Source organism: Microtus ochrogaster, chromosome X (assembly GCF_000317375.1).
Source record: "Microtus ochrogaster isolate Prairie Vole_2 chromosome X, MicOch1.0, whole genome shotgun sequence".
NCBI classification, from domain to species: Eukaryota; Metazoa; Chordata; class Mammalia; order Rodentia; family Cricetidae; genus Microtus; species Microtus ochrogaster.
In genome coordinates this window covers 21,417,837-21,437,570 of record NC_022026.1, presented here as the reverse complement: position 1 = coordinate 21,437,570, position 19,734 = coordinate 21,417,837, and the positions used below count along the sequence as shown (strand labels likewise).

General features: G+C 39.5%; 1 protein-coding gene across 1 annotated transcript in view; it reads right to left on the bottom strand.

Annotated features, from left to right (window-relative positions):
- Hdac8 (histone deacetylase 8) overlaps positions 1-19,734 on the bottom strand; it is a 221,761-nt gene that overhangs the window by 113,533 nt on the left and 88,494 nt on the right. The window contains exons 8-9 of the mRNA XM_005358548.3: positions 11,121-11,293; positions 7,995-8,089 (exon numbers count right to left, since the gene is read on the bottom strand). Coding sequence (XP_005358605.1) covers positions 7,995-8,089; positions 11,121-11,293 — 268 coding nt within the window. The remainder of the gene's footprint in view (positions 1-7,994; positions 8,090-11,120; positions 11,294-19,734) is intronic.

The window sequence follows — 19,734 nt, the reverse complement described above, 5'->3', positions numbered from 1 at the left end:
CCCTTCATGATTAAGGTCTTGGAGAGAGCAGGGATACAAGGAACATACCTAAACATAATAAAGGCAATATACTGCAAGCCAACAGCAAAAATCAATCTAAATGGAGAGAAACTCACAGAGATCCCACTGAAATCAGGAACAAGACAAGGTTGTCCTCTCTCTCCATATCTATTCAATATAGTTCTTGAGGTCCTAGCTAGAGTAATAAGACAGCAAAAGGAGATCAAGGGGACACAAATCAGAAAAGAAGAAGTCAAACTCTCACTATTTGTTGATGATATGATAATTTCATAAGCGACCTCAAAAATTCTATCAAGAAACTTTACAACTCATAAACATTTTCAGTAATGTAGCAGGATACAAGATTAACTAAAAAAAGTAGCCCTCCTTTACATAGATGATAAATGGGCTGAGAAAGAAATCAAAGAAACAGCATCCTTCAAAATAGCCACAAATAGTATAAAGTATCTCAGAGTAACTCTAACCAAACTCTAACCAAACAAGTGGAAGACTTGTATGACAAGAACTTTAAATCTGTGAAGAAAGAAATTGAAGAAGACACCGGAAAGTGGAAAGATCTCCCATGCTCCCATGGGTAGGTAGAATTAACATAAGTGGCAATCTCACCAAAAGCAATCTACAGATTCATCGCAATGCCCATCAAAATTCTTAACAAACCTCGAAAGAACAGTATTCAGCTTCATATGGAAAAACAAAAAACCCAGGATAGCCGAAACAATTCTGTACAATAAAAGAACTTCTGGAGGCATCACAATCCCTGACTTCAAACTCTACTACAGAGCTACAGTACTGAAAACAGCCTGGTATTGGCATAAAAACAGACAGGAGGACCAATGGAATCTAATCAAAGACCTGGATATAGATCCACACACCTACAAACACCTGATTTTTGACAAAGAAACAATAAATATCAAATGGAAAAAAGAAAGCATATTTAACAAATGGTGCTGGCATAACTGGATATCAACATGTAGGAAGAGCAAAATAGATCCATATCTATCACGATGCACAAAACTCAAGTGCAAATGGATCAAAGACCTCAACATAAAGCCAGCCACACTGAACCTCATAGAAGAGAAAGTAGGAAGTACACTTGAATGCATTGGCACAGGAGACCACTTCCTAAATACAACCCTAGTAGTATAGACACTGAGAGAAACAATTAATAAATGGGACCTCCTGAAACTGAAAAGATTCTGTAAAGCAAAGGACATGGTCAATGAGACAAAACGGCAGCCTACAGAATGGGAAAAGATCTTCACCAACCCCACATCAGATAGAGGTCTGATCTCTAAAATATACAAAGAACTCAAGAAATTGGTCATCCAAAGAACAAATAACAAAAAAATAAAAATAAAAAAAGAACAAATAACCCAATAAAAGAATAGAGTACAGACCTAAAAAGAGAACTATCAACAGAGGAATCTAAAATGGCTGAAAGACACTTAAGGGAATGTTCAACATCCTTAGTCATCAGAGAAATGCAAATCAAAACAGCTCTGAGATTCCATTTTCCATCTGTAAGAATGACCAAGATCAAAAACACTGATGACAACTTATGCTGGAGAGGATGTGGGGTAAAGGGAACACTTCTGCATTGTTGGTGGGAATGCAAGCTGGTACAACCCCTTTGGATGTCAGTGTGGAGATTTCTCTGAAAATTAGGAAACAACCTTCCTCAACACCCAACAATACCACTTTTGGATATATACCCAAAGGATGCTCAATCATAACACAAGGACATATGACATTATTTGTCATAGCCAGAGCCTGGAAACAACCTAAATGCCCCTCGACCAAGGAATGGATTAGGAAAATGTGGAACATTTACACAATGGAGTACTACACAGCAGGGAAAAATAATGACATTTTGAAATTTGCAGGTAAATGGATGTAGCTAGAAAACATCATATTGAGTGAGGTAACCCAGACCCAGAAAGACAATTATTATATGTACTCACTCATAAGTGGTTTTAAAGCATAAAGCAAAGAAAACCAGGCTACAAATCACAATCCCAAAGAACCTAGACAACAATGAGGACCCTAAGAGACATATATGGATCTAATCTACATGGGAAGTAGAAAAAGACAAGATCTCCCGAGTAAATTGGAAATACAATAAAATCAATAAAAATAATAAAAAAGAATTTATGCAACAATATTCGTATATAGGCTTCCAACAGTGTGTGGCCTAGGCATGTCTTCCTGTTTCAAGATCTAGATTAAAGGCATGTATCTTCCCACCTCAAAAAAAAAAAAAGACACGATAACCCTTGACCAAGTTTCAGCAAGCTAAATAAACAACAAGATAACAAATGCATCATGACCATGTAGGTCTTATCCCAGGAATGCAGTTATTTTACAAGAGAAAAGTCAGTGCAAGTCACTAAAACAGAATAATGGATGCTAGATGACCATTTTAGCAGACGAAGAAAAAACATTTAACAAAATTCTATGTTCATTAGTGAGAAAAACATCTTTAATTAGAAATGGAGAAGAACTTCCTTTTCCTAATAAAGTACATGCTTGGAAAAAAAGCACTTTCGTTAACATCACACTTTACAGGAGAAAATTAAGTACTTCCTCTCTTTGAATAGGAACAAGCAAAGAAGAGGATGTTCACTTAGTTTTGCCACTCAACACTGTACTGATGGTCTTAACCCACAGTTCCAAGCAGTGCAGTAAGAAAAGAAAAAAGAAAGAAAATGTATAAAGATTGTATAATGGACTTAAAATTCTAAATTCATAGATGTCATGCTCAGGTACAAGGAACATGCTATTACAAAAACGAAACAAAGATCAAGGTTATATTGTTCAATATCAATATTCTACTTAAGATCTATATTCTGGCAACACTTAGAAATTATTTAGGATATGCTATGTACAAAAAATCAGTACCATGAAATGACTTAAGAGTAAATTTAACAAAATTTGTTGAAGGCCTGTCTATTGTAGTTTAAACTAAAATTCAAAATTTAAGACTATATAAGTAAACGGGTTCAAAGACTAGATTAACTATGAAGACATTATTACTTCCAAATAAATACATATAAATTCAGTGGACTTTATCAAAAGACTTTTACAGTAGTAACATCAGTTTGTATATAAATCAATTTAATTTATTTTAATAGCTACATGTATTTCTTAATATGAACAAGGTAGTTTCCTAACCATTTTATGAAAAGCAGTCTGCTGAAATAGTGTATTATTTTGATGATTATGTGTATTAAGTTTGTGCTTAAAAAGTTACTTCAGATTTCAGAATTTTGGATTATAAATGTTCAACTTGTACATAAAACTGCTTTACTCAAACATAGACCATGGGATCTAAATAGTAAAACTAGATTACGGACTATTTTTCCATGTAACAGTGCTACTTATCCATGTACTGGCCTTTTTATGGGTTCATGTCATGTTTGGGCTTCCCATGATAGAGTTTCAGGGCCCAATCATACCCGTATGCTCCATTTCTCTTAAGCTTTCCCAGTTCTGATGTCTTTTTACTCCTAGCTTGTCTGTCCAACTTTGTTTCCCAATTCCTAGACTGATGTCAGCTCCCTGATTGCTGGATTTATGTCATCACCCATTTTATATCTCATAGGGTTGTGCGCCAAGAGCCACCCAGAAAAGCTTGGAGAATCTGTGCTGGGCTTGCTTTCTCAGATCCGTTCCCTCCATGGCAATACAGAATTTTCTTGGGATAGATGGCTTTCTCATGGTTTAGATACATGGCACTTCTTGAAAAGGACAGGAAGTTGGTGCTAGGTGTTGACTTATACTCCCAGAGAGACTATATTATATTTCCATTCCTCTCATCTTGAAAACAAATCTTTTATGTGACTGCTGATAAATATTATTAAAATACCTTCTTGCTTATTTATTTTAATTATTTAATGATGGAAAATCAGTTAGGTGGGTGCTTAATACTTTGCTAAACACAAAAAACCTAAAATAGACAACCAGACACAGGTGACCAGAAAAAGAGTATAGTTTGAGAATCTTCAATCTGAAATCCAAAATGTTCCAAAATCTAAAATATTTTTAGTGTTAATCTGATATCAGATGCAGTAATAACCATACCTTATATTGTTTTATGCAAAACAATTAAAATATTCAGTAAAGTTATCTTCAAACTCTATGTAGATGGTATATTTGAAACAAATGAATTCTTTACATTCCTATTCCATACCCTGGGGAATCTCATTATTTATATACAGTTGTTAGTTATCAAAAAAAAAAAAAAACAAAACAAGACAGCCCAAATCTGTAACACTTCTGCTCACAAACGTTCTGACTAAATGTGCTAGGGGTATACTTGAACCTTTTAACTTAGTTGTATGACTTTCAAGTTTATCCCCTTAGCAGCCTACCTCCTATTTTCTAAGAATTAAGCTTTCTCAATTAAAATATTAGATTTACTTATCATAACTTACATATATGTGTTTTGTTTTCATGTATGTACTGTATGTATACCACATGCATGTCTGGGTTCTGTAGAGGTCAGAAGAAGGTGCCATACTTTCTGGAACTGGAGTTCTAGGCAGTTGTGGGCTACAATATGGATGCTGGGAACCAAACCTGCGTCTTCTCTAAGAACAGCAAGTGCTTTTAAAACCACTGAACTGTACCATCTCTCTGGCACCAAATTATCTCTCTAAAAACCAGGTGCATCATTTTTTCCAGAGGAAAAACAATGTAGGTTCACCTGTGCAGCATTTAAGACTCTTCATATCTAGTCCCAAGTCCCAAGTGTTCCCATTCTCTTGCATATTCTGTTATACACACGGAACATTTCTTACTGTTCTTTTCCATTTCTGTCCCCTTTGTGTACTGTACAGACCTCTGTCTTCGTCACTTAGCAATCTCTCAATCAGTTCTGAACATTCAGTTCAAAGTTTCAGCGTCTCACTGGTTGGTCCTCGAATTTGCTATGTAGGTAGCTCAAGTTACTCTTGAACTTGTGCTCCTCCTGACTCAGCCTGCTGAGTGCCCCAGAGCTCCCAACTTAGTTCAATGGTCTGTTAAGGGTTCCCTTTCGCCCCCTGCCTGTCCTGGATTTGAATACAGTGCTTTGCAGCCTTGATTAGAGGGTAGTATTTTTGAGGACACTGGGTTTACCTTGTTTGTGTATATGAATCCTGATCTGAAAACGTCCTGGCAAGTAGTAGGGGCCCCATGAATTGCTAAATGAATGATGAAGTAAAGGAATAGGTCAAAAGGGCTTGGCTAATTTAGGCTAAAGGGTTTTGAAAGTCACGGGGATTGCGGCTAGACCTAGGAAGACAGCACAGAAGTGGGGAAAGGGCACTCAGAGGATGAGGATGATTATTGTCCTAGGCGATGGAAGAATAAAGTCCAAGAATGAGAGCAGAGATAGTGAGGAGGTCAGCTGGGCCGTAGCTGACTGTTGCAATAGTTGACCTTGTAACTGTGCTGACTGTATTTCTCAAGTCCCTCTTTTGGCTCCTGGAGGGCAGGGTACTTTGTGCTCTCCGTTGTATGCCCTTCACAGTTGATGCATATCTCCATAGTTACCATTCCTACTATCTTCTGGTTACTCTGAAAAAATTCCGTGTAAGGGTGTTTTGCTTGCACGTATGTCTCTGCACCATTGACATGTCCGGTGTCCGTGGATGACAGAAAAATGTGTCAGATTCCCTGGACCTGAAGTTATAGCTGGCTTTAAGCTACCACATGGGTGTTTGGGAACTGAACCTGGGTCTTCAGTGGCTGGGATCACTGAGCCATCTTTCCAGTCCCTACCTTTTATTTATTTACTTGTTAAAACTGAGACAAGGTCTCCTAAATGGCTGAGCCTGGCCTGGAACTTGCTATGTGGCCCAAGCTGGCTTCAAACTCACAGTCCTCCCGCCTTAGTGGCCAGACTGCTGAGATGATAGGGGGTGTGAACAGGCCTGTCTGGCCTTCTAGCTCCCTCCCACTCTGTTCTGCATTATCATATCTGTGCACCGGCAGCTCCCCATGCACACAGCTGCCTTCTCCAGGCACATAAGATAGGGCATAAGGTCTTCCTGACCTTTGCATCTTTTAAGACACAGAGTAGTACAGTTCCTAGCAAATACTGGATACACAGAGAGTATTTTTATCTACCATTTGTTGATCCGATTGCAGAAGGCCACAAGGATATTTGTGCGCAATTGTGTATTGTGACACAAAACTTATATATGCCTTCATACTGTGTGGTCTATTTTTGGCAATTTTCATTAAAATGATATCTCATTGTACCTGAATACTGTCATTTCAATTTTCTTCTTTGTTCCTTCTTGGATGACTCATATCTCTTATACCAGAAGAATATGACAGAAGGGATTCACAAAGGGTTTGGACAGATTTCTGAATGACAGAGTCATAAATGTCTGGGTATAAGAAGTGTGGAACACTCAAAAGGGAAGTAAGAACTGGCATTTCTGAAATGTCTGTTCCATGCCACGGACTGTGTCTCAGGCACTTGACACACATCGCATCTCATTTCATCTTTCAGGATGAATCCATAGAAAGACAGAACATCTCGATCCATAAGGCTAAACCTGCATCTGTTCTCGTGCATAGCTTCTCCAGGTACCAAAGGTAATATTCGTGTTTATTAAAATTTTATCACTCTTTTAATACAGATGAATCATTAGATTTGCTTTTGTTTCTGAGGAACACAACACTCACTCTCAATTCAGACTTCTACAGCTTATGGCTGCTTTCTGATATAACCTGATCAGTTTTTAGAGTCCCGGTGCTCTAAATTACAATGCAATCTGAGATATTCCCACAGCAATAACAGCAATTACATTTGTTCACAGTACTTACCTTTATATTTCATTAAGCTTCCAAATACTGAATAAAGGTAAGTCAAGTCAAGAAAAGAGACTTCCATTAACCCTGACACTAGCAAATTGTCTCAAATTACAGCATGCCTTCTATTTGTATTCTAGACATATTGAGTGGTTTCTCTAAGTTACATATTATACCTCACCTATGGTTAGAAGAAAATTGGAAGCAAATTAGTTTAAGTTACTTCTAATTTAAAAAAAATAATAGTGACTTCATAAAGCATAATGCTCTCAAGTATACAGCAATACATTTGGCAGAAATCATAACATTACAAGCAAAGCACTATCCCTCATCTTTGGGAAATAGCTGGAGAAGAAGGGCTTCACAGACTGCTTTGTTATTTTAAGCTACACAGTCTAAGGTTTGTGGCTACATCCTCATCAGTGATAATGTGCTCTCTGCCAGGGGGAGAAGTAGGTGGAAATCGATAGGGTACATAGATGGCATACACCTTTGAATTACTGATTATTAGCACACCCACAGGTCCCAGACAGCTTTTATTGCTTGTTTTGAGAAAACTCAAACAGACATCTCTTCTTTGTAAAGGCCATCTCATATAACTAGAGAAAATGGCAACGGTTCAGCTGACGTGTTTCACAGTTCGGATGGTCCAGCTCCAATCTCTGTACCTCGAATTGCTGGAAATCCACCAGACCTGACTTTCTTAGTGACTATAGTTCCTGAACTCTATATTAGTCAAAGACAATTGAGAGAACAGGATGGCCAACAAAGAATATGTGTCACATCTCACCTATGGCACCCCTAAAATCAGACCAAAACTTAGCTTTTATATTTAAAAATGAGCCCCTTCCCTCTTGAGGCTAGGGGCTGAAAATATGCACATATTCCAAAGAGTTCTTTGTGGAACAGGTGACCCCTTCCCACAGTCTCTGTAATTAATTGAGAAATTAAAGTTGGTTGGCCTTTGAGAGCTTTTGTTAAAAAAAAAAAGGCAGAAGGTCTTGGCTATTTTGGAACAAGAGTCCACTATTCTGCCAAAACAGTGTGTTATTGTTGTTGAAGTGTCTCTCAACAGAACGGTATTGAGTCGTGAGGACGTGATTTTGATTAGGTGGAATGACTCAGCTCTTCCCCTTAAAGAAGAGAGGACTTGTCAGAGCCTTACTTACCTCATGATCTGGGATCTCAGAGGATAGTGTTTTCCCTAGGATGACCCCGGTCAAGTATGTCCAGCAACGAGCCGTATTGGCAAGGTTATAGCCTCCTGTCTCCATCAAGAATTGTGAAGTTAGGAAAGAATAGCCACAAAACAGGAGAGGGAAGAGGGTAAGGAAGGAGAGAAAACTGTTTTAATAAAAGGTCTAAAAAGACAACTCCAACTTGCAGAATCTTCCTTAAGCATCCCTTAATGGTATTTGTAAACCACCTAGTGGGTAGACTTCAGCGGACTAGCCAGATCATGCACAGAGTAGAACTTCAAGGGCAACACAGATTAAAGTGGCTCTTATCTCGCAGCAATAATGCACCTGAGAAAGGCAAGCACCTCAGTTCCACCAAGAGACGTCAGGGAGACCGAGAACCCTGGAACCCAGATGTCTGGAGGTAACCTACCCAATGTGATGGTTTCTCAGATGAATTTTGCAACAATTCTATAAAGTGACTGCTGGCTGTGATTTGTATTTTAAAGCTATTGGCAGATCTAGTCCTAAAGGCATCCAGGAAAAAGGAAAGGAAAGTGCTGACAGAAACAGACTTCCTTCTTTAAATATCAGCGGTCCTTTTCACCACAAAACGCAAGCCTGGTGGCAGAGATCAAAGAAAGTGAGCCGAGGAAGGGACTGATGATTGACACCCTGACCCGCCGCGTCAGGTCCTGTCACAGTCACCCAGCAGCCATATTACACTGGTTAATAATCAGCATATTTTTGTGCTGAATGGATGTGCTTTGCCATGCAAGCATTAGCACGCTGGCCTTCAGCTGAATTCCAAGAGTCTAAGGGTAAAATGGAATATTTCCTAACCTCGGAGCAGACCACAGGAAATAAAATCAGCTCTATTTTAGGTAGGGTGCCCATATACATTATCATCCAAAAGGATGCACTTTGAAGCGCAATAGAGAACACTAGTCATTGTCACAACGGGCTAACATATATAAACTGGGACCTGCTGTTACCCTTTTCTTGAGCTTTCCTACTATTTCAAAAGTTAGGGAGGCTAGGGTTTCTGGAGCATGTCCTTCAGGCCTCAGTGGGACCGGTCTGAGGAAGCTTAAGAATGCAGCCATCTCTGCTAATTGTCTATGTGTTAAGAGCAGAGAATTTCAGCTGTACGGTTTAGATATTACTTTAAACATTCCTGGCATGGGAAATTAGTTTGCAAGGCAGACCTATTTGGCATAGTTATTAATTTAAAAAAGAATCACTATAGGTTTTATTTAAGGAATATGTTATCTCTAGTATACACATGATATGACTTATCTGCAAACACACCACTCATGCGCAGGCATTTTCAGGATACACATATTGCATAAGAAGAGTTATACTTACATATTCAAGAGCCAAGCTTTCGGTTAAAAAAGCAAAAGGATTTGAGCTAATGGTAAGACTCTTCAAGAGAAGGCTGTAGCCTCAGACAAAAGTTAAATTCTTCCAGGTGTCTGTTGGAGAAAGGCCTTTCCCCCCAGCTGGACCTGTATCATAATCTCCATCCTTAGTGTTGTTATGGAAAGTAATATGCCATGTAATGCTTATCAATTTTATCTTTTTCTGGAGGTGAAGTTAATAAGCTTCTTGCCAGCTTTTCATAAGAGAGCGTCTCTTGTAATCAGTTTTAATTTTGATCCCTCTGAGGTTTGAAGACGCCAAAGGACCAGGTTGCTTTATTTGTGCTGTATGCTCACTTGTTGACCTAAGGCCTGCCCAGAGTTTACCTGGATTTGGAGTTTACAAGAGGGTGATAAAACTATTAACTTGGTCATCATCTATGCATTTAATTTCTTTACAAAAATTTTGTGTGCATGAGTTTTTTGCTTCCATGTATGTACATATACCATGTATATGCTGGGTGCCCACAGGGGCCAGATGAGGGTATTAGATACCCTGTAACTAGAGTTATGAAGGGTTGAGCTGCTGTTTGGGGGCTAGGAACCAAACCTTGGCCCTTTGCCAAGAGCAGCAAGCGTCTGTAACCACTGAGAAATCTCTCTAGCCTACATATATGTACTCTTTTGGTACATTTTTGAGATAAGGTCTTGTGTAATCCACGATAGCTCATAACTCCCAATCCTCTTGATTCTATTTCCCAAGTACTGTGATTATACACATGTGCCACTATACCTGGTGACATATGTGCATTTTAATCTCAATCCACTTGACCATATTTTAATACACCAATTTATTGATCCAATGAAATAAATATTGTGGCTGGTGAAGAGACAGAAGATCTCATCCTAAAGCATCTATAAAGGTGACTGGGGTTGGGCACAGTTCCAAGCACATCAATGCTTCTATCCAACAGACCTAGCATTCTGTTAGTTAAAGAATGTTAACATCAGTAAGAGGGGTGCAAGAATGCTCAAGAGACTATGGTTCTCTCAAGTTTGCTTCCTTATAACAAAATCATGCTTTAGGGAAAATGAGTAATTCTTGACTTCATCTTAGATATTCAATTAATTCATGTATTTACTATTCATGAATGAGTAGAGATAGAATTTCATTGATGTTTCTGAAACAGAATGGGTAAGAAGAGAATAATGGCTTCTCTGACAGAAGACTGACATCCTCTATTATAATCTGAGATAATTTCTTCTTCCTTTTGGTTTTGTTGTTTCGGTTTTTTATTTTTCCAAGACAGGGTTTCTCTGTGTAGCACTGGCTATACTGACGCTCACTCTTTAGACCAGGCTGGCCTCAAACTCACAGAAATCAGCCTGCCTGTCTCTGCTTCCCAAGTGCTGGGATTAAAGGTGTGCGCCATTACTATCTGGCTTCTTCTTTCTTATTCCATACTCAGATTTGAACACAATCTTGTGTATGCTAAGCAAATGTTCTAATCTTAACCTTTATTTCCAAATTAAAACAAACTTCAGAGTGCCTAGGTGTCAAAGCACATGGCAAGCTGACTAGGGATGGGCCAGAGTCTATGCTCAACTGGGGAAGTAATCGATTTCATAGACTTAGGCTTCTGGGCCATAGGCAGGTTAGTACTATCCAATCCAAGAAATCGACTTATCGTCTATGCTAATAAGTGTGGAGGAGGACTGACAAGCTCTCTTGGTGACTTTCCATTGTACTCACCTCCTCCTAAAATCAGAGTTGCCAACTGCCACTCAAGCACATACTTCAGACACTTGCCGATCCCCACTGGCGTCATGTTAAAGGAGCACATTGGGTCCCCAGCGATGGTATCTGCACCCAGCTGTAAAACCACTGCTTTAGGATTGAAGGCCTGGTACACTTCCTTTAGTACACTGGGAAGAGGAAGGACACAAATTGTCAGAAAAAGATCCGCTTTAGTTAGGGCTATGCAGTGGTTGTGAAGTGTTTTGGAGGGATAGTTGAATTATCCATCACATCAAACTGTCGACCTTAAAGGGTGAGCCTGGCTGTATGTGTGTTATACTTTAATAAACTTGACTTAGAATGACAATTCCTCTACTTCCACCATCACCAATGACCAAATTTGCCCTTTTTATTTCAGAACTTAGACTTCACTGAACACTTCATATATATCTAGTTAACGCTCATAGCCATGGGGCATAGTATACACATTTATTCCATTTTACAATTAGAGTAATAAAACATATACATTGAATAGTTATGAAGGTTTCCTTCTGATAATGTCAGACAGCAATCACACCTGGAGTTTATCACCTAATTATCAGTGGGGGCAAGAAGCCTTGAGAGCATAGATGGTATCAACTTACTTTTCATTCTGCAAAGGACTTGAGGCCTCTGAAATACGGCCCTCCCCAGTGCATATGCATTCACAGTATTATAAGGAGAACAGTATCAACTGATCAAAAACTACAATTTGAATGTACCCCAAAGAACAAGTTGTGGTGGGTAATAGTGTAATTTTGAGTAGAATCAATGCTATCACATCAGCCTAACTGCTATTTGCCGAGGGCATGCAGCCTTACAGATGAAAAGGGAAATGTCAGTGTGACAGGTAATCTTAGTCAGGCTTCCAATATTATCATTAATTGAACACTGACAATGTCCAGAATGCATTCCGAGGAATTATAAGGTCCTTGCTCTCAAGGGGCTTACAATCTACTTTCCAGACAAAACATAGTCCAGTCCTCAAGGGCCGGAGTGACTCTTACAGAGACATATAAACAAGTGCAAATTAACAGACTTCAGAGTTGAGAAAATACAGAGTCAAAAAGTGATCAAAAATGTTGAAGTTAATGACCCTTTCATAATCAACATGTCAAATTACACCAGTGCAGAAAAACAGAAAAATCCCAGATCCTCCTTAGATGGCAAAAGGAATTCAGGAACATAAAACACTGCCCTCCCCAATCCATATGTAACCAGGGAGTAAAATGATGGTCACAGAGGCATTCTTTGACTTAAAGGACTATTTTGTTTTGATTTCTCATCACACAGATGAATGCAGAGTGATTGTAAAGATTATAAGAATATTACAAAATTTATGACATATGATCCTTAATGCAAGGATTCTTTGGTCTATTCTCACTTTCATGTGCTTATCTCATGGGTGCAGAGGGAAGATAAGCTACCTGAAGAGTTTGGGCGACATTTATTGAGCATCTACACAAACAGAGCACCCCATTAACTGTTGCTGGGAGACACAGCGGAAGGCGTGATGTCTGTTTTAAAAAGGTTTCTAGCAGGGGAGGGCTACCATTCTTTCCACTCCTTCCTTTCACTTAGCACGCACTTACTGAGTACCTACTAGGTGCTCAGAATGGTACTGGACCAGCTGCTCCAGGAGTCAAGAGGAATCTGGCATGGTCTGTATCACCATGTAGCTCATAAGAGGGGATTACATAAACTCTGACAATAAATAATTAAAGTGCAATGATAAATGAAGTATCGAGTTTTGGCATAAGGGAGAGAGAAGTGAGCTTCTCCAGGTGAGGCTGGAAAAGGCTCTACAGGGGCTATAATGGCTCTTTAGGTCCTGAAAGATGAGACGCACCACATATGAGCCAACTCTCAAGATGGCTAGGAGGAAACAGTGATAATAATTCCTGGTGAAGATGTGGAGACTAAATCACACATATCTTGTTAGTGGGAATGTAAAATGGTATAGCCACTCTGGAAAATAATTTAGCAGTTCCTGTCAAAACTAAAAATAGACTTGCCATATGAGCTAGCAATTGCACTCTTGGGCAATTTATTCCAGAAAGTTAAGGCTGATTTTCATGTAGGAACTTGTATATGGATGTGTGTAGCATCTTTACACAAAATAGCTTTAACTGGAAAAAAATCCAAACGTACTTTTTTAATAGGCAAATGGTTAAACAAACCAGCATCCATAGCAGTGGAATACTGTTCATCAATATGATAAACAAACCATTATTATATGCAAAGAGTTTGGGAGGATTACAAGGAAAGTACGCTGAGTACATAAGGCCAATCTAATATATATATATATATGCATATACATACACTGTGTGATTCCATTCATAAATGTTGTAAAATCCTAACTACAGAGGGATGAGATTAGTCACTGCCAGTAGTTATAGATGGCTAAGAAAGGACAGGGGTAGGATGACATAACCATGTGATGGCATAGTTCTGTATTTTGATTATAGTTGTCATGTGAGGCTTCAGATATGATAAAATTTCATAGACACACATACATGAATGTATGTATAATTGGTGGAGTGTGAATGAAGTCAATAAACTATACCAAAATATTTTCTTCATTTTGATGATGTACTGTAACTGTGTGCAAGTTGTCACACCAGGGAAAGCTGGAGGAAAGTGCCCGGGACTTCCCTTCACAATCTCCTGTGAATGTGTGATTATTTTGAAATAAAATGTTTTGTTAAAGCCAGTGAGGTAGCCCAGTGGGTAAAGACGTTTGCAGCCAAGCCTGAGGACCTGAGTTCAATCCCCAGTTCCCACATAGTAGAAGAGAACCAACTCCTGAAAGTTGTCCTCTATAAGCAATTATGGCACATGTGTGCTCCCCCAATACCATAAATAAATTTAATTAAAAAAATTTAAAAATCTTTTTAAGGTGTGGAAGGTAGCAGATATAAGACCTGAATTTGATCCCCAGACATGATCAAACAAAAAGCACAGCAGAAAAAGGAAGTTGAAGGCTGGTGGGATAAAGTTAGGGGAGTTGGCTGCAGAATGGTTCTGGAGGGCACGAAGAGGAGAGGAGTTCGGAGAAGAGAATCTATGTGTCATACAGGCTACAAACTGCGAGTGGAGGTACAGAAAGTCAGAAATAAGTGAGCCTGGCTTTTTATGTAAAGCATGTGCAATGTCACAAACATTATGTGCGTGCATGTACCCAGGCAATGTGCATGCTGTGTGTGTTGGTGACACAATTAGAAGCTCATCTTAGAGATAAGTGAACTCCAGTGTGGGATACACTGAAGGCTGATTTTACAACCATCCACAGGCTATGGCCACAAGAAAGACAGGGACTTGAGAGGAACTTCCATGCCAGAATTAATAGAGCAACATGGAGCGATACCCAAGAAAAGAAGATACCTATAATGTTCATGACTGGTAATTAGGAGAGAGGAAGGAAAAGAAGGGAGGTGTTTCTGGAACAGTTGTCTTCCTTAGAGCTGTAGGGAAAATGAGTCTTCAGGGAGTTCAGATGAAACGGGCTCTGGATGGGTAAAGAAAACAGTAATCAGAAGCTTTGAAAAAGGGAAGGCATTTCGTACACTGAACATACCTCAGTTTACGGAAAGCTGGATGGTGGACATGGAAAACTAGGCAGCTTTTCATCTGATTTGATGGTCAAATGGGAGCCCTGGAGATCTATAAGTACTGATCTTGCTAAAAGTTGTACTGATTTTTGATGTTGCATGTAAGAACAAAATCACAAAGCCTAGCAGCAGAGGGAATGGCACAAGGGACATGGAAGCTCTCTAGGCAAGACCAGGTCAGTCTGGAAAAACTTGAGAGGGGTAGGCAGATGGCTAGGGGTGAGGGGGACTGTGAATGGGGCTATGTGGACAAATCACCATTTCCAAGTTCATACCCCTCCTCTCATTGCTTGTCTTTTAGTGTGGGACACACACACACACACACACACACACACACACACACACACACACACACACACACACACTGTTTGTTTGGTTTGGTTTTTTGAGATATGGTCTCACTATGTAGCCCAGGCTGGTCTGGGAACTTCCTGCTTTAGCTTCCCGAGCACTGAAATTATAGGTTTGTGCCAGTATGCCTCCCCTCATATCTCCACTTTGAAGTCAACATCATTTGCTTATATTAAACAAATACTATTAAAATTCTTGTCTATAGACCTATGAAATAGTCTTTTACCTCCCTTGAGGCTTTTAGCTTCTGCTTCTTTTTTTTTTTTTTTTACTTTTTTCTTTCCTTGTCATTATTCTCTGGGGTTCAGGATTTATTCACTTACTTTTTTTTTTCTTTAGTTTTTCGAGACAGGGTTTCTCTGTAGCTTTGGAGCCTGTCCTGGCACTAGTTCTTGTAGACCAGGCTGGCCTAGAACTCCCAGAGATCCACCTGCCTCTGCCTCCCGAGTGCTGGGATTAAAGGTGTGCGCCACCACTGCCCGGCTTGTTCACTCACTTAAACCCAGAGTCAAGTACCTATTATTTCCTATACTAGTGATAACATATACTTCTAACCCTAATACACAGGAGACTGAAGCAAGAGGATTGCCCAGTATTTCAGGCCAACCTGGGCTACCAGTGAATTAGCAGGTTAGCTGCAACTTCACAGTGAGACCCCTGTCTCCCAAAACCAAAGGGGGTAAAAAGAAGACAGGCAAAGACCTAAACCTGATGGTGTTGATGGTTCAGTAGGGGTAGAAGACAGGAAAGTTCAAAACACTGTTAAGTGCTATAATGTTCATCCGTCCGTCCGTTCATCAAACAAATGAATGCTAATTGAATGCTTACTATATGCTAGGCAGGTACAAGGTTGGCAATGGGTTTACAGAATTGAAAAAAAAAAAGACAAAACCTACCTCACTGTCTCCAAGGACTGTCCTAATTCTCTGACATTATCTTTCATTCTGGTTTCAACAAGAGCGGTGTCTGTCTGCACTGCACTTTAGTTAGTCCTAAGCATGGCCACTTTTGGAGGTTTGAAAAGCAAATGCTTGGAACGATTTTACATTTAAGACGCTGAACGACTTTCGCTGCTACAGTTTTTTGTCTTCCCATGTCCTTATTGTGCTTGCTTTCCCTCGTCCTCCCTGCTTTCCCTCCTCTCTCCTCCTCCTTCTTCCTCTCTGTCTCTGTCTCTCTCCCTCTCTCTGTTTTTCAAGACATGGTTTCTCTGTGTAACAGCCTTCTCTGTCCTGGAACTCATGCTGTAGATCTGGCAGGTCTCTAACTCACAGAGTCACACTGCTTGGCTTGTGCTTGCTCTTTATTCCAGTTAAAACTGATTTCTGGCTTGGCGGTGGTGGTACACCCTTTAATCCCAGCATTTGGGAGGAAGAGGCAGTTCGAGGCCAGCCTTGTCTACAGTAAGATCCAGGACAGGCTCCAAAGCTATACAGAGAAACCCTGTCTCAAAAAAACAAAAACAAACAAAACAAAACAAAAACCACAAACAAAACAACTGATTGCCCGATCACTTCCTGTTTCCAAGCCAACAGCCCACCTGTTTTCTTCCAGAGAATATGGCTAATGATTTCAGAAACTCTGACAAGCATCCTTAACTGCCTCACAAATGGTCATTTTTGCCTTGCCAACATAAGTAAGGCCTTTGAATTAAAACCATGGTATCCACATTATCTGTCCTCCTCTATTATAGTAAGCTGAGAATTCAAAAGAATTGCTTTCACTACAGTTCTGTTTACAGCTCCAGATCATAAAATTCCATAAACATTTATAGATTACCAAAGACCACTCAGTCATTCTAACTCGGCAATCCTTTATTTCCAATTGATAAACAATTGCATTTCTTACACTGTCTGTTCAAATAAAACTCTGAGCAGGGTAGTGAATGTAGGGTAGCCTGAGCTATGTGGTAAGAGCCTGCTTCAAAAGAAAAACAAACTGGGGTGATAGGATATTCTTGATATATTAAGAAAAATCCAAAACCAGATGGTGTAGTAGTGCACACTTGTAATCCTAGCACGTGGGAGGCAGAGGCAGGAAGAGCGCTATGCCAGGGTGGGGCCAGCCTGGGTGCGCAGGGAGCACCAGGTCAGTCAGAGCCATAGAGGAAGGCCCTGTCTCAAAACGAAACCATCCCACCCCCAAATATCAAACATAGAAATTTATTAAATAAATGAGAACCTCCCCCTTCACCTCCACTTTCTCCCCATGGGTAACTAGTCGCTGATAAAAAGTTTGAGGTGAATCTTTTAAACTCATACTGGAGGTAAGTGGTTGAGGCTCTGTGTAGTGAGTGAGGACATCCCCATAGTTCTTGTCTCTACCGGAAAATGACCTCCATTCGATCCCTTCTCCACGAGGCTACCTTCTCTGGGCTCTAGATTCTCTTTTCTGTTGCTCCTTCTCTCATGGTCTATCCCTGCATCTCAAAGGATTCACTTATTTTGGATAAGAAATAGCTTGTGTTTCTTCCTGTCAGCACTGTCAAAATTTTACCCATGTCAGGGCCCCTATGATTCTTGCAGTCTACTTTCTGTTCTCAGGAGAGAGCTGGCTGAGTTACCCGACCAAAAGCCTTTTCTCTGTTAGCCTTCGAAATGTCTTAAAAGCATCTAGCAGCTGGTTCTACCAAGATCTCCAGCTGCATAAAGCGTGGACTGCTCCAGTAACAGCTATTTTGAAAGTATACTTAAGACAGCGGCTAAGGAAACAGTTTAGTGGGTTAGGATGAGAACCTGACTTAGATCCCCAGAACTCATGAAAAAGCCAGGAGTGGTGGCATGTACTTGTCATCTAGTGCTGGGGAAACAGAAACAGGAAGATCCCTGGAGCCTAGCCTCATTTTCAATCTACAGGCTCACTGAGAACCTGTCTCGAAACCACAAGGGCTCATCAGACACATAGGCTGACTTCTAGCAGGCACGCACGCACATGTGCACACAAACACACAGCTATATACATATAACATGTACACACAGTATATTTAAAACAATTGATATCATACAATTCTTGCACTTAAAGTGTACAATATTTTTTTAATGTAGCCACAGAACTGTGTAGCCATAACTACAAGGCATCTTAGGACTTTTCCATCAGGCACAGAGGAAACCTTGTGAGCACAGTCACTACTCATTCTACCATGCTCCAAACCACAAACCCTGGAAAGCACTGCTCTAATTTCTATTTTTAGAGGTTTATCTAATTTTGTCCTTAAAAAAGTAGAATGATAAAATATGTGGTCTTTTGTGTCTAGATTCTTTCACTTAGCATAGTATTTTCAAGGTTTATCTGTGTTATCATATGAATTAGTATCGTATTTTCTTTAGTGAGGATTGACACAGGGTCTTGTTTAGTTCACGCTGGACTAAAACTCACTATGTAGCCAAGGGTGGCCTTGAACACCTCCTAATCCTGCCTCTACCCCCCCAAGTACTGATACTACAGGCATGCAACATCACACCTGGCTCTTAATTCCTTTTTAATCTACAAATATTTATTTCACTGTGTGCTTCTCTATTCATAAGCTAATAGGTATCTGGATAATTTCTACTCTTTGGTTAATATGAATAACGCTACTCTGCTCATTCAAGCCTAATTCTTTGGGTAGTCATATTTTTAATTCTCCTAGGCATGTGTGTGTGTGTGTGTGTGTGTGTGTGTGTGTGTGTGCGCACGCGTGCTTATCTACAGGGTCATGTGATAACTCTATGTTTAAGCATTTGAGAAATGCCAGACTTTTTCCACAGTGGCTGCATCATTTTACATTTCCACTAGCACCGTTTGAGTGCTCAAATTGTCTTCACATTATTGTCAACACTTATCTTCTGTATTGGTTTATTTTAAATTAAAATAGCTATTCTTCATTTTCAAGAACTAAAATTTTTTAAAGAAATGAGGCAAATACTTAGTATTTACTTTATTTGCATTTCATGTACACTGTTCTGTGCTTTGTTTTAATTTGTTTACCATAAGATTCTCTGTCAAAACTTACATTTTTCTTTTAGTTTTTGTATTATTTATCGAGATTATAATATGATTATGTCATTTTTGTCTTCCCATTTCTGCCTCCAAACCCTCCTTGCTCTCTTTCAAATTCATGGCTTCTTTTTTCATTAACTGTTGTTATATGCATATATATATATGCAAATAAATATATATTCTTAAATATAAAAATACAACCTTGATGGGTAAGGTATACTATCCCATTTTATCCAACCCCAGAGACCTTAGGCCTCCTGCCTAAACTCTGCCATGGAGCTACAGCCCTGTCACTGTGGCCCCATTTGTAATTAATTCCTTGATGACTAATGAAGTCGAGTATCTATTTCTGTGTTTATCAGACATGGGGACATCATCAAAGCACTGTCTAGTCCAGTCCTTTGTCCATTTTTAAACTGGGTTGGCTTTTTACCACTGAGATGTAATAATTCGTAGTATATCCCAGGCACCAGTCCATGGTCAGGTTCACGACCGACAAGGATTCACTCCCATTCTGTGGATTACCTTTGCACTTTCATGATAGTGTCACTTGAAGTACAAATTTGCCCTGAAAACATACATACGAGTAACCTATACAGACTGAACAGATTCTATTTAGGAATATCTATATCTATATATCTATATCTATA